Below are 25,769 nucleotides of genomic sequence, written 5' to 3'. Positions count from 1 at the left end.
CCATATTATCTCCTGCTCCTCTCTGTAAAAACACAGCAAGAATTTAAAGCCAGGGACGAAAAGGTAAGAAGGGGCAGAGGGAGACGACAGCATTACGCTTTGACACGTTCAGGCACAAGACTCAGGCACTGGCTGTTTGTTTATTAATGTTGATAAATGGCGGGCTACCTCAGAGCGTAATGTATTCTTATTCTCCTATGTGATTTCTCAAATAGCTTTTCTTCCTTAATTTTAAAGAGAAGCTGGCCCCGCTGCGAATTTGAAATGAATCGCAGTTGTGTTACAGTAGCAGTGATCAGTCCCTCCGCGCTGCAGTCGAGATTTAGCTGTAATTTGATTGTGTTTAAATGACATAAACCACATTGTAAAGCTCCCCCTAAACAAAACTAATTCCATCAGGTTCTCATTTGTTCTAGCAAAAGTACATTTTATCTGAAGAAAGGGACAAAACTCTTGCCACAGAGACATAATCAGCCATGTCAGGGATATTGCATTAGATTCAAACTAACATCCAAGGCCCTCAAAATCTATTTTCTCAATCAGCTTCCTACCAGGACCGAAGGTGGGCCTACATGAACCCACAATAATCTGCCAAAGTTACAGCAGTTTTGTTTTGTTCACGTGAAAAATTTTTGAATTTTTGCATGCGCACTTCCCGCTGGTTTTCAGTGGGCGGGGCTTATTTGAAAAAAGCTAATGTTGTTGGTGGTAGTTGGGTTGGGTTTTTTTGCTTATGTTTCCAGAATGTTGTTCCTTTAGCTTTAACTTTGATTGTCGTTAATTTAGTTACAAACACACACACAAACAGACTGAAGGACGCAATGAGCACTGGCGTCTGTGTATTCATAAAGCCCTGGTCGGAAAATTACCATCATATATAACATCTATGTTGCATTGGAACCCTGGTGTCCAGTGACTGACTGGTTCTTCAGGTACCTCGTGCCAGGACTGATCTTGGAAGGACTGCTTTTAGTTTTAGTACAGCAGACTCATGGAATTGCTTGCAACATGACCTTACCTCTTCGACACTTTAGGAATGTACTTAATAATCGTCCATTACCTGCCTGTAACTGTTTTAACTGATTTTGTTTGTTGATTTTGTATATTTGTATTTTCCATGGTGTAATTTCAGCATCATTGTAAATGAGGGTCACCCAAGGATTTCTCCGAGAATCTTAAATAAAGGTTGAATGAATGAAACAATATACAGCATATACATGCATATGCATATACACAAATATACATATACTGTAGTATATACACTGTATACACACACACACATCTACATATACATACATGTAAAATCTTTAAAAAAATTGGTGATACACAAATATTTAATGTTATGAGGAAGGTGCTTTAAAGGTGTGTGTAAAACAACATTGCAGCAAACTAGAACGAAAATACAATTAAGACTGACAAACAATAAGAAGAAGAATTAAAAAATGTTTCGTCTACTGAAAAATTCATGCAACAACATTATGACATCTTAACAACAAGGAATGAAACGCTAGTGGTGTTGTGTTTATGTGCTGGGGCAAAAAGGCAGAATTTTGTGCAGAAAACTTTTGGTTAAATTTATCGAGCACTAGGTAAAAAAAAAATCATATAAATAAGTCAAATAAATACCTGTTCTATGCTTCTGTCATTACATATTTATGAATTAAAACCTCTTAAGGTAGAACTGAATTAAATAACAAGCATAACAAAACGACATCTTTTACCTTTAAAAGCAGACCTCGGGTCTTTAGAGACACAGTCCTCTAGTATTTTTATTTATTTATTATTTTTTTTACAGTATGCAGATGGTAACAGCAGGTAATGTTGTGTTTTCCTGTTTGGCCTCACTTTGTGTCACTGAATGCAGACACAAGGCTAAAGAAGTTGATGTTAGAGGTTCACTGCAGAGCACCACTTTTGTTAATACTAAGGTTATGAAAAGTTTACAAACAATATCATTTGTAGGTCAATCTGTGTAAATATAAGTAAGGGGTTTCTAAAGGCCGGGGGTTTGTAGGAATGTTTCACAAAACACCAATGCATTTGAGTGTTGAATAAATAAAGGGTAACACGCTATAATGTGGTTGTAAGCAGATAAGCATTTATTAATTCTTTGATAACAACTATAAACCTGGTCACACAGAAGTAAATGCTGGTGTATAAACAGATACTTAATGACAATATAGTCTTATAACATAGTTATAAAATAATATAAAATGTGCATTCATAGGAGAAATTATAATTATTGAAAAATACTATTAAAAAATAAACACATAAAATGTATATCTGCTTACGACTACATTATAGTGTGTAAACCATTTATGAATTATTTATATAGTGCTTATAAATGCTAAATGGTGGTTAAGATACATAATAAATATTTAAATAATAGATACAACCTAATATAAAGCAGCTAAAGCAATGCAATGTCGTTTATGTTCTAGTAAAGTGTCCTTTAGACACAAACGTCCTTGGTTTGAATCTGACCACCTCTGAATCCACCTCTTTAGTCTCTCTGTCTGCTGTCAACCAATCTAATAAACGCAACATACTTTCAAAATCATTTTTTCAAAGCCAACTCTCACCACATTTAATGTGAAAACCACAGAGCTCCTATCTGCTCTCTGATACAGAATGCAATTTCTCTACTGTCATCAAACTGGATCAAAATCAAAATGACATTTAATGTTCTGATACATGTAAAATCAAAAAGCCTGTGATTCAGCTCTGGGGTATCACGTAACTGACAGCGGAGCCGAGGGACAGCAAAAAAGGCTCCAACTCAGGTTGCCATGTCCTGTTATCCCCCCTTTCTATCCCGAGGAACAACTCCAGTAACTTCCACAAATGTAGTAATAATCATTTTCTTTGAGGTGTTAGTGAGACGGAGGAAAGACAATAAGCACTGCAGCCAATTTAATTTAATCAAATCAAACATCCCAGCGCATTAGAAACTGCAATAGCACGAAATTGTGACCCACAAAACTGAAATTAAATCAGACCGAGAGCTTCCTGCTGACTCCCACACACCTGACTGGCTGTCTGGGATAAATATAATTTTTCATACATCATTTATTTATTATCCTCCATGTTGTTCTGCAGTCATTGAGCTGAAACACTCATCCACAGCGATGCACAGTGACGGAGGGATTCAGCCGCTCGCACAAGGACACCAGGCTGTCACAGGGATCAAACCAGTTACAGGACGGACTCTGTGGCCACGAGGACACACTGACACCGCAACGTGACATTGATATATTTTTTAAAAGAGCTAACAAAAATGCCACTTGGTGATTTAACCTACTTTGGACCTTGATGCAGTTTTGACAGTTTGACTTCATTTCCTGCCTGTCCTTCATGAAACTCTTTGGGTTTATGAAATTGGACACTTTTGTGAATGCTCTGCTCAGAGCAGTTCTACTCGTTTTTTACTTTTATTTTAGTATTGAAGCTAATGATAACTGAGTTTTTGTCTTGATACCTCTTTTATAGGCACTTTGTTTCTATTTTGTTGGGGAAAATGACGAGGTTGTGGTATTTGCCCTTCCAAATGTAAAACACATTTAGACCATTGTGTGACATTAACACTCTCCACTGAATCCGAGACGACTGACGTTCAGTCCAGATTTTTACTGGTTGATGACGTTCAGTGGTGGGAGATGTATTCAGATCCTTTACTCAAGTAAAAGTATATAAAATACCACACTGTAAAAATACTCCAGTACAAGTAAAATTCCCTCATTAAGAATTTGACCTGGAGAAATTATCTGATATCCTGGTAACAAGCTTATTTGATTTCTTGCAAAGAGTTAGATGAGAAGATCGATACCACATTTATGATTGTGCAGTAAATATGAAGCTACCACCAGCAGCCAGTTAGCTTAGCTTAGCATAAAGTCTGGAAGGGGAAACAGCTAGCTTGGCTCTGGTCATAGGGCAAAATCTGCTTACCAGCACCTCTAAAGTTCACTAATTAAAAGTTTATATTTTGTTTGTTTAATTCATACAACAACCAGAGTATCAAAAGAACATGTGGTGGTTTTTTACGGTAGGTTATGCGCCGTTTGTTATCTCAGGCTAACCGTTTCTCCCTGTTTCCAGTTTTTGTGATATGCTAAGCTAACTGGCAGTTGGCTTTAGCTATATTTAGCGTATAGGCACGAGAGTGGTTGATCTTCTCATCTAACTTGAAAGTTAATAAGCATATTTCCCAAAATGTCAAACTATTTTTTAAGTACAAATTACTATTAGCAAAATGTACTAAAAGTATCAAAATGCAGAAAAATGCCTCCTAAATACTGATGCATAATTGTATAGCAGCATTTTACTGTTGAAATTCACCAAATAAGTTTTTTATATAATGGTGGGGTAGATTAATCCATAATAATGCATCATATTTTATAAGCTAAACTAACTTTTAGCTAAACTCTGATAAGCTAATTTTGTATGAAAAGTAATTAGTAACTATAGCTGAAATTTAGTGCAGTAAAATTCAATTTCTCGCTGAAATATTATAAGTATTGGAGTAGAAGTGTAAAATGGCATAAAGCTTAAATACTGCAGTAAAGTCCCACAAAATGATACTTGTGTAAAAGCACATTCAAAATTTTTGAAATCAGCCCAACACATCAGTCCAATTTTTCTGCTCTCTAATGTGACACAAGCATGCTTATTTTTACTAAAATGTTTAGACTGTACTCATTGATAATTCATAAAGCCTCAGCTAAGAGAGCAATTACAGGCAAAGGCAAACAATAGGCTGTTGTGTTATGAGATCTTAACTATAAAAAGAAAGAAGAGGAGACTGGCTTTAGAGAGGTACACTGTGATCTGTATGAATGCTGCCGCGTGCTGATGGTGCCAGGCAATATTTGAAGGTGGGGTTAGACTGAAATAGCACACGGGATCATGAGACGGTGATGCATAGACACTTTGATCAAAGGAAAACTAAGGTTGAGACCATTTGGCTGTTGCGGTTTTGATGAGCGCGGCCTCTCAGATAGCATCTCGACGTTTCGTTACGGAAGGTCGCTTTGGTGGTTAACTCTCTGAAAGGGCACTCAGCATCAGTGTCGGGTAACAGCGCTGATATTTGCTCTGCCTGGGCTTCTTCTTTGGTGAAATTTGAAATGAAGGCCTTCTTTGCTCAGGCTCCATTCACGCTGCAGCTTGAAGTGTCCCAGTCAGTTGTCCCCTTACATGTGACTCAGAGATTGCATTTTATAATCAGTGTGAGCAGAAAAAAAAGCTGTGTGGTGTCACTTTTTGCCGTTTTGATCAATCAGATGATTTTGGTTTGCTGAAATCCAAAGCAAATCTCACAAAGTCATCATTTCTGCAGCAGGCCAACTAGACACTGCAATTACAAGCAAGCGCGAAAATGTGTAGCTTGATTGGTGATTGGAGGAGATTTGGAGAAATTCGTGAAAAATGCTCAACTGAAATCTGTTACAAACAAGTGAGAGAAACGAAGATACAAAGACGTTTTTATTGCATGCGGATATTTCACAGAGCTGTCAGCTCCTTGGTTTGTGATATGGATTACATCCTGGAATTGATACGAACAGTCATGCAAAAATAAATCATACATGAGCAGCAAATCAGAAGTGAGCATGAAGACCTGAGGTGTGAACAGAGCCACTTACAGTCTCTTATGACAGAATTTGGAATGTGAATCACGCAGCGGAATAACTCGGTCCCGCTGCGGTGTATAATGATTTGATTAGCAAGTCGTCAGGACAATGTGCTAAAGCAGGGCTCCTTTTATAGTCCTAAGTTCATACATCAACTTCAACACGGCCCTGACAGCTGTCTTGTCGTGTTTATGAAGTGAACTGAGCAGGATTTGTGGCAGATGCTTCACAGAGCGTGTGACAAAGAGTGGGCAAACTCCCTTGTTTGGCGTGACAGGGTTGAGAGCTTCACTCCTCAACTGTCAGAAGGGAACATCTGTGTTTTGGCGACTGAGCGATGTTTGTTCTGCGACGGAGCAATCGGCTCCCTGCAGCCGTCCGAGGTGACAGTCTCTGTCACGGTCCAAGTAAAGAGTGAGATAGAGATGGAGGGGAGGGGGGGGGAGAGTAATCCCTGTATCGAATCCAGCTGCAGAAACAGAGAGGGAAAGTCCAGCTTTTTATGGTTTAGTAACACTGCCTCTGCCCGCCCTGCAATCTCTGTGATACTGTGGATTACACACTTGCCTTGTGCATTTCCAGGGTGCTTCTTCCTACAATTGAGGGAAACTGAAAATTGAATCTTACACTTTTAAAATGATTACTAGCACGAAAGTAAAAAACACATTATGGTTTACTACTAAAGCTGCTTTACAGGCAAGATATTTATGGAAAAATATGCCATTCCTCGAGGCCTTAAAGTGTCTGAAACAAGGAAGAACTTCCCATTCCCACAAAATGAAACACTTAAAGTCCCCCTCCACTTATTGCTACTTAATTTGGATGCTTGACCTTCACTGTGCAGAATAATGGATGTGCAGTGTTTGATACTAGAGGACTGATTCCACATTCATCTGTTGAATGGAGAAAAGTTTCTCTGTGCTCACCTTAAATCTCAGTTGAACACTTGGACGTATGAGCGAGATTTGTGACATCACAACTAGTATGGAAGCCAAGCCTTGGTCCAGTATTAAACTTACACAAGTGAGATGTGGAAATTTAACACTGCACACACACTGAAAATGTTTCATTGAAGTAGGAGACATCTCGTGTCCAGCAGTTATGTCTGCTAAACATGTCTGGAAGGGGTCTTTAACCTCAGATTTGTTCCTTTTTTTGTACTTGACCAACACCAGACCTGGACCAAAAGAGTTATGCTTAAGAAAACTATTCGAAAGGCTGTCCGAAAGAGCACACTGAGCTCTGCAGAAAGCTGAACTCTCCAGCGAGAAGATGACGTGTAGTTCCCTGATGTTACTGCACAGTGTTTCTGGCTAATGAAGTGAAGTAAATGAGGCATTCATACAAAAAGTGGACTAAAACATCCTTCATGTAGAGTGTTATTCATATTAAAATACTAAATACACTTTCATATACCACAATCCACACGAATGCCTGTCTGAATGAGTCATAATGTTTCTGCAGTTCTTGTTTTGTCCAGACGTCCAGACTGCCTACTTCTAAAACTCTTCAAAATGTTATTCATCACCTCCTGTGTTTGCATAAGTGACCATATCACCAGAAATGTATTTTCCAGGAAATGAATTTGGGCAAATAAGGTCAAAACACCCACCGTGTCTCATTTAGAAGAGATACCTCTCATTTGAAGCAGACTCAACAGACAGGCGTACTTTTACCTAAAAGATTGCTTACTACTGCTGTTTTATGAAATAGACATTTCACTTCACCTTGCCTCCTATATACAGTAGTTTGATCACAACAATCATCTTTATTTCTAAAATGTTAACCAAAGAGTTGATGGTAGGACAATTCTGCCGAAATTGATTAGTAACATTTAGTAACGCCCTTGATTGTCAATAATTGTCTCCTAGAAAATTACATCATTGTACAAGACATATTACCTTTTAAAATGTGTCGTACATGCTTGGCTGCAGGTTTGCATGCTGTAGAAACGATTTGCATTGTCGTTACAATCACCTTAAAAACCTCAGCCTGCAGAGAGCAGGTGAAGGACAAATTCCCCATTTTTTTCTCCTTCGCAAACAACATTTACTATTAATAGGCCAAGGACAATAGAGTCCTTCACTCGCTAATGAAAAGTATTGCGGCTTTGCGTAAGCCCATCAAAGTAGGAAAATAAGTGACACAAATGGGACAACAATGAGAAAAGAGGTCAGAATCGGGATCTACTTGCAGTCCTTGATTTCACTAAAGTGCTCAGAGTTGTTCTGCCATATCAAATGCACCTTTATATTCAACTTTCCTCTTACACCACAACACTATTCTAAAGCATGACTGTATAAGAAGATACCAGCTTATCTTTTCCTCTTGATGTTTTACAAACTGTAGATGTTTGATACACTGAATTTGTCCTTGGTTTCAGGTTGAATTTTCACTGAGAAATCGTAGCTGTGTGGTAGAGAAATCTTTTTATGTACTGTCTGTTAGTGCCAGTGTGCTGGCTTCAGCGCTTGTCAAACAAAATACTGTAGTCAGTCTAAATCTTTGTTAAGCTCTCACCTGCCTGTGCAAAAAAATAGCCTAATATTGAAAATACACATTTCACTTGATATTTGTGAAGTTTTCTAATTTGAAATTGGTGATAACATTCTGAATGCAGCTATAGTTAGCTATTAGCATGTGCTTACAGTATATCCTGTGAGCACAAAAGGATACAGTACATCGGTTTCCTTTTACTAAATGCCAAAATAGTGCGCTGCTGCTAAATGTATTGGGACAAGTTGATAGGCCCTAAACATGTTAACTAGCATGCTAATGAGCTGTTAAGAGGAGAGAGCCCCAATATGGCCGCCGGGAGCAGAAGAAGGGAACATAACAGAAGAACATGACCTGAAACTTTTTTGATGCATTATTCAGTCTCATTGTCAGTACAGGAGAAAAAAAACATTGGGCATAGTGTCAAACTCGGGGGTTGTTCACTGTGTCTCTAGGCAACAGTAAACCAAATGTTATTATTTCTCCATCGACAGCAATAAAGTGAAAGTAGACTCTGGGCAGTGCTGCACTTCGCCCTGTCAAAACTTTTCCATTCAATTTTTTTTCTTTTCTGCAGTTACAAAACCTTCAGTGAAAACTGGAGCTGCCTAATAATGTGCATTTAATTTAAACTCTAACTCTATTGTAAACACAGTAAAGGAAAATTAATGCATTTTCATTATTAATAGAAAATCATAAGTAAGGAAGTCTAATTTGCTTTGTTCATAATTTATGTTGAGTTATTAGATGAGTGTATGGAGGTGTGTGCAGTACAGGGACATTACTGCTACAGTACATCAGAGATAAGGCTGGCAGCATTACTGCAGTATACAGACGCTACTATTTCTTTTGATTTAATTGAGGTGGGAATTTGCTGTGGTTGTGACCTTGGTTGGTAGAAAGAAAATAGCTCCTACGTGAAACTGCTCGCAACAAATCTGCGGATTATCTTGAGTAACCGGGTCATGATTTCTGCAAAGAGACATTGTTGTTGAGTTTTTCAAATGTATCTTTTTGGCGCATTGAGCACCACAAGCCGAGTGCATTTAGTTCATTAAAAAGGGAAACATCTCTATGGCTGATTTTTTTTAAAGTCGGCAACTCACACCAAAACAATCTAGTTGGATAAATAGCACTTCAGGTAAGAGGAAAAATATGTATTTTTGATTTGGGGGGGAACTGTCCCTTTAAAGCAGGCTCATTGGTCTGCTGCCATCCAATTTGTTTCACAGAGAGGAAAGGAGTGGGAGGGCAGGACGAAACTACTGAGACGATCAGCGTTTTGGTCAGAGATGGGGATTTCTTGCTTCATTCAGTTTTAAACAAATTCACTTTGTACTCTTGAAAGGAAATCCAATGATCTACACCGCAGGCTTATGCGCCACACAACAGAGCCAACTCATAACAAAGGGATAAAAGTCCAATCTCTGGATAAATTTCAGCACACAAATCCAGGAGAACTACCGAGGTGACACCAGTGAAGAGAATATGCATTATTCCTCAGTAAAGGTGTTCATTTGCATTTGAAAATGTCCTCAAGTGCAGCGCACAATATACTGTAGATAGAAAAACGTTCTGTGTCTGCTGGCAAGAAGAGAAATAAAGCGCTGCAGACAATCAGAGGATAATTATACATTTCATTTAAGATTTTGTTTATTAGTATTTGTTTTTCATCTGCTATCCTCCACACTTCAGTGTGCAGTTCATGTTTCATGCTTATGGCAATCATCTGCATACATTATGTGTTTCACTTCAGGGCCTACAGTATTCTGTGTCAGACTAAAATGCACAATTAAAACTTCCAACCACTGTAGACAGTTTCTAAGTCAGAGTTTGTGTCTTCTGAAAACACACATTTCAGTCTTTGTTAAAACCTGAAATATAAAGTCCCTTTGGCAATGAAAGCTCCTCTGTTCAAACATGTATAAAATGAATGAATAAAACCTGTAAAAATACTTTAGTACTTCACCAAAGTAATTATTACCAAGAGAATTATCTTTATTGTTCTAGCCAAATGAAATTCCAGGGAATATTCAAAGAAAATCCATGATCATTGAGCTGATCACACTTAAAGGTGGGGTAGGCAATTCTGGAGAAATCCAATACCATGACAAATGCCATGATACAGAGCGAACAACGACACAGCAAGTAATGTAACTAACGTTAGCTAGGTTGTGGGTTAGCAAACTGTCCCTACAGTTGCTGCTGCGAAGCTAACAGCCAGAGAGGACGAGACGGTTTCCCAGAGCCAGCACAGCAGCTCCAGACAGCGATACTCACAACTCTCCTGCTACTACAGCTAACATCACAACAACAGCATGTTTTGGCAAACTAGAAAGTAAGCTGAATGTCCGTGGGCAAGTCATTTAACGTTAGCTGACACACAAATCATGGCTGGAATAGTGTTGTGTGGCTCGGTCCGAGTCACTGTGTATTTTTCCCATTTACAGAGCCAGGGCTGTGGACAAACACCGGACCTTTTTTCAGCGCGTACACCGAACGGACAGCTAGCGGACCGTGAGGAGATATTTGCTGAATCTGACAAAAAGACGTGTATTGGATTAGAATCGCATACCCCACCTTTAAAGGAATAATTTAACATTTTGGGAAATACATTTATTTGCCTTCTTTTTGATAGCAAGATGAGGAGATCTATATCAATCTCATGTCTGTGCATTAAGTATAGAGCTGGAGTCAGAACATGGTTAGCCTAGCTTAGCATAAAGACTGGGGAATATAGCTAGTTTGGCACTGTCCAAAGTTGAAAACTCTCTAAAGGTGTCTTATTTACACAATGTATCTTGTATGTTTAACCCATACGTAAATGTAATGCTGGGCGGGTAGAATACAGTGGATTTATCTGAGTTTTTTCAGCTGCCTGCTGCATCTCAAAGGACGCTGTGGAGCGGTCAGACCAAACCAAAACAGTAAAGTTGAGGGCCGTAAAACAATGAGCTTAAATATGCTAAATTCTTCGTAGAGCTGAGAGGAACTGCAGAGTCAGGTGATAATTCTATGTGGATTCGTCATTACGAGTAACTCTTTGCACATTACACATGGTCATTTGATTCATTTTTAATATAAGTATTTTAATTAGTGCAGCTTTAGGAGAAAAGGATTATATTTTCTGATGAAGTTTAAGTTTCTGTAAGTGGTCCACGTTGGTTTCTTTTAACCATGATATAAGGTTCCCTAACCTTAACCAAGTAGTTTTTTCCTCAATCTACTCAGACCTGGCATATCAGAAAACTGTCACATGAATCATTTTTTATAATATGAATCATACAGTTATAACAGTTTTGGAAAGTATAAACATAAAATGTATCACTTCCTGTGCAGCAGAAAAGCAGCTAGAACTCTATGAACTGGATACAGGCTGAATCACGTTGTTGTGTTATATCAGTGAGAAGGGATCAGCTAAACAGACAGTTACGTTATAGTGATAATATAAACAGCAGGTAGTTTGGATTCATGCAGCAGTATTTTTGTATTTCTCCAAAGCTGCTGAAGCTGCTCCAATTCAAGGTCAAATAAACAGTTGTAAAATGGCCTCAAACTGTAACAAATCTTCAGCGTCTTGCTCTGCCAAGCACACCGCCGCACCAAAGACAACACAGCACATTCAGGGACAATGAGATGTCATTTATAGAATTGCACTCTTAGACAGCACCCAACAAATGATGCTGTAGTACTCTGCCATGCACTCTGTCACCAATGCCAATGACCCTTTTTTTTTTTTTTACACACACACACACACACACACACATCACTGAATTGACTGGCCACCATTTCAACCCATCCTCCAATTATTCGGCAAACCAGCGGCTATAAATCTGTCACCATGAAAGTGAACATTAGCACCCACCGCTCTAGTACAAGTACCTAGGTGTACAATTTAAGGTCCAATTGAGCAAATACATAAACCTCACCATTACGTTGCTATCACACTTAACATCAGAGTGACTTTCCCTCAAATGTCTCTCCAGCTACCTTGCATTCCCTGCTAAGTATGAAGCTGGCAATCTTGGCCTCTATGGAGGTTTACGTCATTTCGGTGAAATCCACCATAAAAGATCAGTTGGGCCCATTTAGTTCTTTGGTGTATTTTTCTTCCTCCTGTGGATAAGTGGCTAATGTTAGCTTCACAGACTGACAGGATAAGCTGCAGTAGTAAAACTTGAAGGTCTCAATTCAGGTCTTTTAACAATGATCTTTGTCCATGTGCGTGGCAGCCGTCAGGTCCAGCACGCTACTGCTTATGTAGGGGAGAGCATAATTAGTCACCAAGAGACAGCTGTGACAATTAGCTCTCCCTGACACTGCTCACCTGAGCCACTCCCCCACCTCTCGCTAACCATGCCCGCCTCCACAATCCGTGTTTTGTCTGCATTTCCTGAATGGAGTAGGCCTATAGCAGAAGGAATACCGTCTGTCTGTCTGTCTCCCTCTCTCGCTCCTACGAAAAAAGGTTTTACTGTATGTTAGAGGAATAATTCGACATTTAGATTGATACCACTTTCATGTCTGTGCGCTATGAATCTACCACCAGCAGGTAATAAGCTTAGTTTAGCACAAGGACCGGAAACAGGGGGACGAGCTAGCCTGGCTCGGTCCAAATGTAACAAAATGACATGCTGTGGTTTTACGGGGGTTTGTGCCTTTGTACCTCTGGACAGAGCCTGGATAGCTGTTTCCAGTTTTTGTAATATGCTAAGCTAACTGGCTGCTGGCTCTATCTAAATATTTAGTGTACAGATGTGAGAGTGGTATCAATCTTCTCATCTAACTCTCAACAAGAAGGCGAATCAATGTATTTCCCAAAATGTTACTATTAGTATTAGTTACTATTAATTACTATTAGCAAAATGTACTAAAAGTATCAAAATGCAGAAAAATGCAACCGTGAGTGTTATATTTTTATTTATTATATTACTGGATTGTTAATACTGATGCATAATAGTATTAGCAGCATTTTACTGTTGTATTTGGTTAAGATGGAGCTAATTTTGACTTTTTTTATTTATTTATGTTTGGTAGATTAATCCATAACAATGCATAGTATTTTATAAGCTAAACTAACTTTTACCTAAACTATGATAAGATCATTTTGTATCAAAATCTGTAATCTGAAAAGTAATTAAAAGTAGTGCAGTAAAAAGTGAATTTCTCTCTGAAGTGTAGTGGAGTATTAGTGTAAAATAGCAAAAAACTTAAATACTGCAGTAAGGTACCTCAAAATTGTACTTATGCTGTAGTGCAGCGCTCGGGTAAAGGTACTTAGTTACATTCAAAATGATTGATATCGGCCAAACATATCAGTTCAATCCCAGTGTTTCTGCTCTCCAAACGTAAAAACTACAGTTGCGGGAAGTCATGTGCTCGAACTATTTCTTGGCCAGGCCAGTGACCTCCCGGAGTCTTGCTGTCAATGTGAGGATGCCAGGCAACTAGCCGACAGTATTTCTCTAAATGTCAAGCTTTTTTAAAAAGTCAGTAACAAATGAAATGCACATGACATATTCATTTTAAGTCAATTCTCAATAAATATAGATATTAAAAACATTCGCAAGTGAATTTCATGCTTCAGATACACAAATCAGTGCGTGTCTTTCTTCACCTGGTGTTTTCTCACATAATTTCAGAAAAGTTAAAAGACAACCAGACCAATTGTTTGCAAAGTGTTTTTATATGTACATAAAGTCAGTATGAGAAATTGTTTCCCTTGTGTTTATGTTGTCATTGCCTGCATGTCTTGATGATAGTCTTCTTATTTAGAATTTTAGAGGGCACACTAGACATGTCAGTCCTGTCTGGGCTATTTTGACTCATTACTCGATTCTAATTCTTGTGTAACACTGGGTATAGGAATATCTGGTCAAAAGCTCATGTTCGCTTTGCCAAAATAAACGTAATTACACAAATAATCTGAGAACCCCAACGAGGTTTAGCCAATCTATATGTCAATGAGGCAGGCAGATAAGAGGCGGGAGGCGGTAAATAAGGTGTAAACGCAGCTTGTAACATTGTACGCTCACGCCATGCGATACCATGCTTCTTCCAGTAATTACCGTACCACTGCAGCATCCCCCGTTTGAAATTTGATCGCTGTCTGTCAATGATAACACACTGTGCCAGATGGTTTATGCAGTGTGGCCTCAGCTCCACCACACTTCATTAGGGAGAGGGAGTGCAGGGGAATAGGTACTGTGGAGGGATGGATTAGCCACTGCGGCCTGCTCGCTCTCTTCCACTCTACTGTAGAGCCTAGAGAGGCTTATTGAAGCCTGTTTGTAGCAGCACAGGGTCTTCACCTTCTGTTCATGTTCCCGCTGTAAGAGCCTTTCTGTTGGAGGAGAGGGGGGAGGAGGTGCAGGGGAAGAAAGAGGTAATTTGGAGACAGTAATCTAGGGCACATTCACAGCTGTAGTTTGTTTTGAAAAGCAAGAAGAAGGATAAGAGCAAGTATCTCTTCTTGATAAGAGCAAATATGCATTCAGACAAGCTAAGATATTGTGAAGTTAAACTGTGAGCTAGTCAAACAGCACCCTCTTCCTGTTCTGCGCCATAAAACCTTAAAATCCAACCCAAGGGCTCACACTGCTGTTGGTTGGTAAATGTAAATAAACCAATGGCTGGTGTTAAAAATGTATAATGCTGTTCTAAAGGTAAGAATGTTATGGGTTTACCCGGAACAAGTTAAAACTACTGCTGTAATTAATGAGCTACTCGTGGTAACACTCCTCTTTCTTTCTTTTTTCCAGGATGAGTGAGCGATACACGCAGGTCGGAAGTAAAGGGGCTCTACTTGTAATGGTGCTTGTGATCAGCGTCTGCGAGATGACCGTTCCAACGGAAGGAACTAGAGGTGAGCACATTTCTTATGGGCACTAATGCATATTCCAATAAGGCAACCTAACTATTAAAAGGTCAAAACTGTAACCGCCTGCTTCTGTCTTTGTGCAATTTGTAATCCCCACATCATCTTGTGGAATCGGAACCTAAATATCCTCATGATACCACTTAAGAAGTTTCCAAAGCTGTTGCAGTAACTTGTTGGTTGAGAAACATTATTAGCATACCGTCTGACAGACTACCTTGATCCTACTGCCTCTTTGCTTACTTACAGTGTGAGCAGCTCGGTTTATGCGTTATATTGTGATGATTTTGGCAGTGACAAAGGCTCTGACTTTATGTAGTAGTCTGCTGCTAAGATTTATAGCAAAAGAAACTACATATTTATTCAAAATCTTGTTGTTTTTTTTGGCTGGTGTTTCATGAAGTGAAATTAATTTCATAATGTTAAAGGATAAGGCTGGTGATATTCTGTATTTTTATTATTGCCAACAAATCCCATGAAAAGACCAGTAAGTGTTGTCTGTTTCTGTTTTGTACTCTCGACATCACTGAAAATGAGGGCATGCACTATTTACTCCTGTGTGAGTAACGTTTGCTAAAAACAACAGCACCCAGCTGTATTTATTACAAGATTCACATTTTCAGTGGAAACAGTGTCGGGAAGTTTTGGTGGTTTTGGTCTTTTGGTAATGCCAGCCTTATCCTTTAAATCCCTTTTACCAGAGCCATATACCCCAAAGTAGCTAGGCAGCAAGCAGCAATCGAAATGATTCAGGAGCTTTCCATCAATCTAACCATCTTTAAAGCAACTGTTTTTAAAGAGGTACTCCAGTGAACACAGTATACAGTGAACTTGATGCAGGAGAGCCCAAGATGTGCTGACTTTTAGTCCCTAGTGTGAGTCAAGCGCCACAATCTTGCATCCTACGTTTTGCATAATGCAACTCAATAGATAGATAGATTTCTATTGTCCTCAAAGGGAAAATGTTTCCACAGAGTGTGTATTATGCGTGCCTCCAGGATACATTGTGCAGTACGATACATACAGTATATACATGCAGACAAAAAGACTAATACAAGTGCGTTTTTGTGACAAGTGGCCTATGGAATTCAGCAGCGCTATGGCAGCACAGACTGTTGTCGCAGCGTTGTATTAGTGCTTTTTTTTGTGCTTCTTTTTCAAACTCCACGTGCACAGTTTTTCAGGCAGGCTTACTATACCATTAAAAATCTATTCTCCAAGCCTAACCTGAGATATCCCTAATGACATCATCGAGGGTTATTTTCTTAGACTTGACAAAGCTCCTCCAGAGCCAGAGAAGACATTAAACAACATACTCTTTATGACTAAAGAGTATGTAAACTGATACTGAGGTGTAGAATCGGAGTTCAGATGTTTATTTCAATAGAAACACGGAACCGGAAAGCTTTGAATGGCAGGAATCCTATCAAGTGAACTGCTGTTCATAGAACCAGGAAAAAAAGGAAATAGCAGAAATGTGATGACAGCAAAAGACCATTGGAAGTTCAGCTGTATGCAGAGTTTCTTATCCTATTATATCATTCTACAAAGGGTTCAAAAAGGGAGACCACTGCTCCAGTTTCTCAATAAAGAAAAGCAAATCAAGGTTGAAGAGATTTTGGCTCAGTCAGTTGTCCCAATCCCATCATGTGCTCAATGTGAACATTCAGCCAGGTGGCCAAAAGTAATTGGATTGAAACAGCTATTTTGGAGGTATGAGTCAAACTCATCTCCCCTCGCCTCATTTAAAGTGTTGTTGAGTCGTCACTAGTAAACCCAGGGAGATCAATTATGGCAACTCAGCAACATTACAAGTAGAGGCCAACCCACGTTTCATCACTGGGAGTCCTGCTGACAATACACAGCCTCAGGTAATTGGTGGTGTATAGGCAGTGCTGCTGCCGGACAGGGTGTCCATTTGCGAGCATGATAGAACTCGTGCATACCTCTGTTCTCTTTGTCGACCAATTAGATGGGAGCGTGGCACTTTGATGTGCGTGGCTTTGATTGGCAGCGATCCCCACTCAAGGCGCTCATCATTTCAGCAGGAAGTGGATCAGAATAATCTCGCACGCATTCAATTTCTCTCTGATAGCCAGCGCAGCCTCCTAATTTCCCCTGGGTGTTATTTCTTTTGCTGTAAACCTGTTATCATTCAAGGGATGAAATGAACCCAGAACACATCCAAAATATAGAAAATGTATTTCTTCCCAGAGAACACAAGAAGAAGAGGAAAAGTAAGCCTACTCTCTAACAAGCAGGGACAATTTAGTTCATTTCAGCAAGCAGACCAGTTGGTTTACTAATGCACATATGAGCTTTCACTTCTTTAAATAACCAGTTTGTGTCAGCAAAGACGGGATCATATTTGCACCTTTTTTACTCTCTGACAGTATGTTACTTCTGTTTATTTTCCTCTTCGTGAAAAAAGAAGGTTTGCCTTTGCGCTCTCTTGTCAGACAGTGATACTGCAAAGAGGAGTCTGTCCTTTACTACTGTGGGTGTTTACAACATAAACTTAAAAAGTGTCAGTGGTCATTCTGTTTGCCTTTGTGCTTGTCCTTTATTGACTTTATTCAGTCCCAGGCTGGCTTGGCTCACAAGTTGTGGGGACATCTGATTTATTTTCATTAGCATCTTCTGTAATCGATCGTTTGAGTTGCCTGCTCTCCTGTGCTTGTACATGCCCCTTTCCAAATTCAACTTGTTCTTCCTTTCCTTCTTACTCTTTCAAAAAAAAAAAACAACAACCCATAAGCGGTGGGAGGTTCTAGGAAAATGTGTTTATCATTTCCTACTCTGTGACATATTGTTCTTGGAAGCCTTTTTAAATGTTAATAAGGAAACACAGGGAATCCTGACAGCCTGGAGTTTTAAGGCACTGACCTTATAAGTGCAGCGTCCCCGGTTCCAGTCCAGTGCCGGGAAGTTAAAGTGTTACGTCGCCTCAGTATATACTGGATCGCACCTCTAAATCTATCAGAACTTTCAGGGTTTTTTAGACATCATTAGGCGTCTTTTAGGCCACAAAAATGCAAGGCATGCTAACAGGATGTGTTGGTATTGAGTGGAAGTAAAACATTTTATGCTTTATTACCTTCCAACTACACTACTCCAGCTACATTCAACTAGTAACTCAAGCAGTGTTTTAACTGGGATAACTGTGCTGATTCTGCTTGTGTTTTATATTTATAGTAAATCTACAAAAATCCACGAACATGCCCTGGATGTTAAGTTGTATCATCACAGTGGCAGAAAATTTAAATTAATATGCAACACAGTTATTAACCTCGGCATCTAGCAGCAGTTTGGCAAGTACAGGAAGTGTCGTCAGTAGCGGGTATGTATGAGAGCTGGTATCAGCAGCAGCAGAGTCGAGTCAGGTGGAGTCGTGTATTCGGGTTTGTAGTACTGAATGACCTCAGCAGCGAACGCATGCAGCTACGGTAATGTAGGGACTCGCAAGGCTGTGGTTATTTACTAGAAGCAGCCGGTACACACCGAACCTAAGAAAATATTTGTTCATTCATTTTTTTCCCAGCACTGTTTGACCGTGTCATGTCATCCCCTTTATCTTTCTCCCCTCAATTCTTGTCTGCTGTCCACTGTCTAATAAAGGCAGAAAATGTCACAAAAATACTAAAGAAAACAGAAGGAAGCTCTAGGTCAGTGGTTTAGAGATTTGTGATGCCAACTTGTGACCCTCTTGCCGCAGGTTGCACATTTCTTGTGAGCAATTCAACCAAAGAGTGAAAGGGTATCATTTGAAACGTTTTAGGCTTTTAGAAGTAAAACTATACTAAGTATTTTACAATAAGAAAACTAAGATTTGTGAAAAGCCTGAAAAAAATAAACAGAATTTGAATAGGTGTAGAAATAGGTTTGTTTTCTTACTTCTTATCTTTGTTAATAATCTAAACACACTGGCACAGTCAACAGGTCGCTGAGTATAGTTTTGACATGTAAAGATACACTATGTTCTGACTATAATATGTAAGAGTTAATCCTCAGTGAAGAAGGCAACATTAGCTCACATGAACAGATAATTAATCAGTTTCGTAAAAATCAACTTAGTGATTGAGACAACTTTACATCATAAGAAAAACGGCCGGGATACATCTCCACCTGACGCAGCACGTCTCTGGACACAGTACAGTACCTTTATACTTTATGGTTGCCCAAATGGGTGTAGAGAGTTTAAATTCTGACCTTCAAATTGTGCTAGCGTGATCCCTGCAGACACATTACAGCCTTGAGTTTCAGTGTCCACAATGAGAAACCACTTAGCAAGAATCAAAGCACACAGGTTGCTAAGGGGGAACTTGAACCTGAGCGGAATGAAGAATATTTGATGGTTCATACATAAGTATTTTTAGAAATGTAGCACTCAGGTGGTCTAGGTGTAATTCCAGTTAGCAGTATGTCTTTAGAGGTGCTTTCCTTACTCTTGTAAATGTTGCACTGACGTGTGACCTCGACTTATGTCTTGTGTTATGTGCATTAACGATTGTTGCTTGCTCTGCACCTTAGACTTTCTGCACTTTGTAATAAAAATGACTTATGTGATGGATAAGAAGCATCTTGCCAAGAAAGGAAAGCACGGCTTGCACCCTTGGGAGAGCACTAACTAACAGTCAGAGACACTACAGGATTCCCATGTTAAACATAACAATCAATCCACATGCTCAGTATTTTACAGTCGCATTGAGTTTGGCTCCCTGAATCTCATTTATAAATGTGGCTGAAAGATTGTGCTTTGACTACAGCGGCTCCTCATCTGTCACTCTTCTAAACTGCTACTAACAAAGTAACATAGTTTGAGGGGGAAATCTGTTCATCACTATTAACATAACAGTTCTCCACCTCATTATGTAGGTTTGTACATAGCTCATCGTCAGAGATCATTTCTCTATATGAGAGGTGGTGTTTTTGGCTACACACAACGCTGCGTATAAAGCAAAGCAATGACTACATTATTATTCACAACAGCTTTGTGAATGATACAAAGTATGCATCATTTGCAGTTTCTTCTCTCCAGAGACCAACGTATAAAAGCTTCTCAAGCAGAGTAATTTCAGTACAGCGCAGAGAGAAATGGCCCATCACTTCTCGCTAAAAGTAAAGGATTCACTAAAAGGAATTAAATGCCTGGTAAAAGCATAATACCGTCTGATAGTCAGCATCAAGTGTTGGGAGTTCCCGTTAGAGTTAGTTCTCAGGATCTGATCGCAATTTCATTCTAAGCTGCTTTTGGGGTTCAACTTAATTTAAACATGTTGTGGTTTTACAAGTAATATGCATGCAGATCAGTAACTTTATGAAGTCTCTGTTGGTTGCCTGGCAACATCACAACGATGTGTCGTTTTTACACTTCTGTTTTTGTATGGATGAAACAAGTACATGAGATATAACATGTTAATTCGTGAGCTTTAGAGGTGCTGGTAGGTGGATTTTGTTACCTTAGGACAGACCAGGCTAGCTGTTTCCGCCTCTTTTCTGTCTTTATGCTAAGCTAAGCTGACCGGCTGCTAGCTTCATATTTAAAGAGAGTGGGAGTGGTATAAATCCTCTCATTTACCTCTCTGCCAGAGAGCGAAAAGGCAGACTTCGCAAAATGTCGACTATTGCTTTAAATTTAAAACTGTTCAACAGAGTGGCTGAAGTAGATCAGCACTAACCTTTTGCGCTTGAGTTCAACTTTGGTGAACTTGCAAGTTTGACGTGAGGATGTTCCTGTTTGTCCCTCGTGAATATGTTCTGTTTCGCTGGCATTGGGTGAGCAGGTTGACTCACCCGTAGCTTCAGGACTGAGGCTGGTCATGCAAGCAAAAAAAAAGCAAAACAATCGATGCTGACCTTCCAATATCTTCCTACACTCGCCCTAATCTATCAACCTTAAGGATTTATCATCAAATCGACTCAGTAATCTCTAAGTATTCAGATCCTTTAAGTAAAAATACAGAAGTATTATCAGCTAAAATTTACTTAACGTAAAAAGTAACCACTCGCTATTACATTTTAGTCATTTTGTCCTAACAAACATCAGGTTGCTGGTCACTGCAGTTCAACTAAAAGTTAATTCAATCTTGTTTTTATGTTGCAACACTGCATTGTGCTCTGTCTACCCGTGATAAGGTAGTGTTTCATTTTCAAACAGGTTTCTTTTCTTGGCAGGATGATTGATGCTTTGACTCACTGGATGTGGGTTTTTGAAAGCGTACACATCTGATGCAAACAGTGTGTCTTCATTTTTCAAACACCACCTGTTGATGAGAGTCATCAAAACAGAAACATCACATTTCCACTCAGGGGAACAAAAAAAGATTAGTTCAGTTGCAGCACGCCTCTGTCGAGGGGATCCAGGGGAATAGTGTCAGCCTCCACACGTGTGACGCCCTCATTGTGAGAAGTGGTGGGAGCACCTGGCTGCTCACTCTGTCTAGAAGATATTTAGTCTTTACGTCAGTCGTCCTGTTGTCTCCAGCAGGTTTTACACTGCTATCTTTCAAACATCTATGTTTACCAAAACTATGTTGCTCTGCAATCTTGATCCAGAGTGTAGACAATTACACTGTTTTTATACCCTGTCACATCTTAAATGTATTCAGTGCTTTAATTGGAAAAGGGTATGAAGACTAGTTTGATGTGAGAAAACAGCACTGAAAACGATGGGCCATGCATGCAATGATTTTAACATGAAACCTAATCATTAAAAGAGACTTACATCATTGTTTTGTTCCCTTGTTATTTTCTGGAAGTGCCTCTTTACTGTACATGATTTTCCCCCTTTTACCTGCAGGCAAAGCAATGTAACATGCCTGAGGGCTTTTGTTTGTAACTGGCTCAAGGCAGGAATTACACCACGGCCAAACAAGTGTGGCCCTACTGCCCTTTCTAAAATGAACTACCCACACGGCCACTTTGGCTTGCCCTGTTTTGAACTGGCCGCTGTGTCCATAGACTGTATTTAAAGATGGACGACACATCTCCACTTTCTTCCACTGTACAAAAGTGAAGCCAAAATATCCCAGCTACAGGAGCTGCTATTTTGCGTTTTTGATGTCATTTGCAACCAGAGTCTGCGCAGTAGTGATGGTTGTCTCCGTCAGTAGCACGAGATTTCTCCCACTCCCACAGGTATAGCTATGTAAACGTAAACAATAAACATTAACAGCTAACCTGCTAGCTAACATTAGCTAACAATTAACGTTATGTGATAATCACACACAGCTAAGTATTAATACACGTGTTTTAAAGTTTACCAGGATATTGCTGCATAGGGTTAGCTAACTACGGACGTTCATAGAGTTTATCTGTAACATTAACTTGTGAGATCTGACGGGGTGCTACTTTTTCAGCGCAATGCCACAAAAGGAGTGCACATATATAATGCTAATGTTGCATTGTGAACAGCAAATCTGTGTTGAAATAATAGAAATAAACAAAATAAACTCAGCTGTCAAAAAAAAAAGTTTTTCTTACCGTCTGCGCATATATCTATCCAGCACCAAACGGGAAGCAGCAAATTGGGTAGTTACTTTGGTAGCGCCGAAAAAACTCCTCAAATGAAGTTAGCGTCACGCACACACACACGATAGACGTTGAATTAACAGTGTTAGGAGTCTGTGTTTAATTCGGCGTGCATCTGATCCACCAACCAGCACATATTTACTGAGAAATCTCTCGTAGCTTGTAGCAAGTTGAGTCATTTTTGTGACAGCTCTTATCTCGGACTCAAATGCTAATAGGTGCATGGGTGTTGAACCTCGTTCAGATTAATTTTGATATGCTGTTTATAAACATCATTTTATCATTAAAATATAACAATAACAATTTATATAATGACTTGTTCACATTTTAAAAAAATCTATCAGACAGCATTTTTTGGAAAAGTCAAACATTCAGTGTACAGTTTAAATAAACTCAGTTCTGTGTTTCAATACACTGATTCGTAATTGTTAATATATTTGTATTTATCAAAGGCCAAAGTGGACTTGCCCTAAAAATGACTTCATTCCAGACCCGCTGGCTGCATTAAATTCTCCTCTTTCAGAGGGAAAGAAGTCATATCATCCCAAACTAAAATGTGGTTTAGAAAACCAGTAGATAAAACCAGGCTACTGATTAGACAAAAAGAATCTAGCAAAACCAACACAATCTCAGAAAATTGTAAAATTGAGCAGAAATTGTGACATGTAGAATATTTGATGTGGACAAAAATCATGTAAAGGAAACTTAATTTACAGTTGAAGGATTATTTGACAGTTGTCACATAACACACAATGTTGGACATTTTTTGGAGAAAGTTCAGTTTAGGCAAGGTTAGTGTTTGGTTTAGATGATTAAGTTATTACACTTCATCCTGAAGGGAACATGAATGTCTGTACCAAATTGTATGACAATCCATCTGACAGTTGTTGAGAAGTTTCAGTCAGGACCAAAGTGGTCGACCGACCGACCAACAGACCAGCCAACACTGCCATCCACAGAGCCACGTTGCTAGCATGACTAAAAGAATCTGTCAGTCAAAAGCAAAACCAACAACATCTCATGGAAATATGTGAAATGAGCACAAATTGTGACGTGTGGATTATTTGAGGTGGACAAGAATTATGTGAAGGTAACTTGATTTTCTCCCGAGGCAGCTGACAGGTACCGGCAGGCTAAGCGTGCTGCAGCCCGTGCGGTCACAGAGGCAAAAACTCAGGATTGGGAGAGGTTCGGAGAGGCCATGGAGGAGGACTATCGGTCGGCCTCAAAGAAATTCTGGCAAACCGTCCGACGGCTCAGGAGGGGGAAGCAGTGCTTCACCAACACCGTGTAATGTGCGGGTGGAGAGCTGTTGACCTCGACTGGGGATGTTGTCGGACGGTGGAAGGAATACTTTGAGGATCTCCTCAATCCCGCTGTCACGTCTTCCGAAGAGGAAGCGGAGGCTGGGGACCGGAGGCGGACTCATCCATCACCCTGGCCGAAGTCACTGAGGTTGTTAGCAAGCTCCTTGGTGGCAAGGCTTCAGGGGTGGATGAGATCCGTCCTGAGTATCTTAAGTCTCTGGATGTTGTGGGACTGTCTTGGCTGACACGTCTCTGCAACATCGCGTGGCGGTCTGGGACAGCGCCTCTGGACTGGCAGACCGGGGTGGTGGTCCCTCTGTATAAGAAGGGGACCGGAGGGTGTGTTCCAATCACAGAGGATCACACTTCTCAGCCTCCCGGTAAGGTCTACTCCAGGGTACTGGAGAGGAGAATTCGTCCCGATAGTCGAACCTCGGATTCAGGAGGAGCAGAGTGGTTTTCGTCCCGGTCGTGGAACACTGGACCAGCTCTATACTCTCCATCGGGTGCTCGAGGGTTCATGGGAGTTTGCCCAACCAGTCCACATGTGCTTTGTGGATCTGGAGAAGGCATTCGACCGTGTGCCCCGGGCGCTTTGTGGGGAGTGCTCTGGGAGTATGGGGTCCGGGGCCCTTTGCTAAGGGCTGTCCGGTCCCTGTATAACCGGAGCAGGAGCTGTGTTCGCATTGCCGGCAGTAAGTCAGACCTGTTCCCGGTGCATGTTGGACTCCGCCAGGGCTGCCCTTTGTCACCGGTTCTGTTCATAATTTATATGGACAGAATTTCTAGGCGCAGTCAGGGGCGGGAGGGTGTCCGGTTTGGGAACCACAGGATCTCATCTCTGCTGTTTGCAGATGATGTCGTTCTGATGGCTTCTTCAAACCAGGACCTGCAGCATGCACTGGGACGGTTTGCAGCCGAGTGTGAAGCAGCTGGGATGAGAATCAGCTCTTCCAAATCTGAGGCCATGGTTCTTGACCGGAAAAAGGTGGTTTGCTCTCTTCGGGTAGGTGGGGAGTCCTTGCCTCAAGTGGAGGAGTTCAAGTATCTCGGGGTCTTGTTCACGAGTGAGGGACGGATGGAGCGTGAGATTGACAGGCGGATCGGTACAGCGTCTGCAGTGATGCGGGCGCTGTATCGGACCGTTGTGGTGAAGAAGGAGCTGAGTCGAAAGACAAAGCTCTCGATTTACCGGTCAATCTACGCCCTGCCCTCACCTATGGTCATGAGCTCTGGGTAGTGACCGAAAGGACAAGATCGCGGATACAAGCGGCCGAAATGGGCTTCCTCCGCCGAGTGGCTGGGCGCTCCCTTAGAGATAGGGTGAGGAGCTCAGTCACACGGGGAGCTCGAGTAGAGCCGCTGCTCCTCCACGTCGAGAGGAGCCAGCTGAGGTGGCTAGGGCATCTGATCCGGATGCCTCCTGGACGCCTCCCTCGGGAGGTGTTCTGGGCATGTCCCACCGGGGCGGCGGCTCCGGGAAGACCCAGGACACGCTGGAGGGACTATGTCTCTCGGCTAGCCTGGGAACGCCTCGGGATCCCCCCGGAGGAGCTGGAGGAAGTGTCTGGAGCGAAGGAAGTCTGGGAGTCCCTGCTTAGACTGCTGCCCCCGCGACCCGGCCCCGGATAAGCGGAAGAAAATGGATGGATGGATGGAACTTGATTTTCAGTTGAAGAAATATGAGACAAGCATTTGGTTCAGTTTAGGCAACTAAAACAATGAAAACAAAGGTTAGTGTTTGGTTTAGAGAATTAAACTAAGCTTGGTTTTGATCCAGGCTATATAAAACAGTAAAAGTTGCACAATGAAACTCGGTCAAAAGTACAGTAAATGTCCCACTTACTTTCCACCACTGTATACTGTATACTAACTGTATAACTACTCACAATTTCTAGTTAGGTGTCCTTTTCCCAAAACATTTCTCTT

General features: G+C 40.6%; 1 protein-coding gene across 5 annotated transcripts in view; it reads left to right on the top strand.

Annotated features, from left to right (window-relative positions):
- The window catches only part of LOC122871465 (chemokine-like protein TAFA-2), a 66,147-nt gene that overhangs the window by 26,382 nt on the left and 13,996 nt on the right, over positions 1–25,769 (top strand). For 4 of the 5 annotated variants that reach the window (XM_044186626.1, XM_044186629.1, XM_044186628.1 and 1 more), the window contains one exon: positions 14,888–14,991. In XM_044186626.1, coding sequence (XP_044042561.1) covers positions 14,888–14,991 — 104 coding nt within the window. Of the gene's footprint in view, positions 1–9,236; positions 9,268–14,887; positions 14,992–25,769 lie in introns of those variants that run through there. The other variant, XM_044186631.1, reaches the window with a different exon arrangement.

Source organism: Siniperca chuatsi, linkage group LG23 (assembly GCF_020085105.1).
Source record: "Siniperca chuatsi isolate FFG_IHB_CAS linkage group LG23, ASM2008510v1, whole genome shotgun sequence".
NCBI classification, from domain to species: domain Eukaryota; kingdom Metazoa; phylum Chordata; class Actinopteri; order Centrarchiformes; family Sinipercidae; genus Siniperca; species Siniperca chuatsi.
The sequence above is the reverse complement of the archived record's forward strand: the minus strand, read 5'-3'. Positions and strand labels throughout refer to the sequence as shown.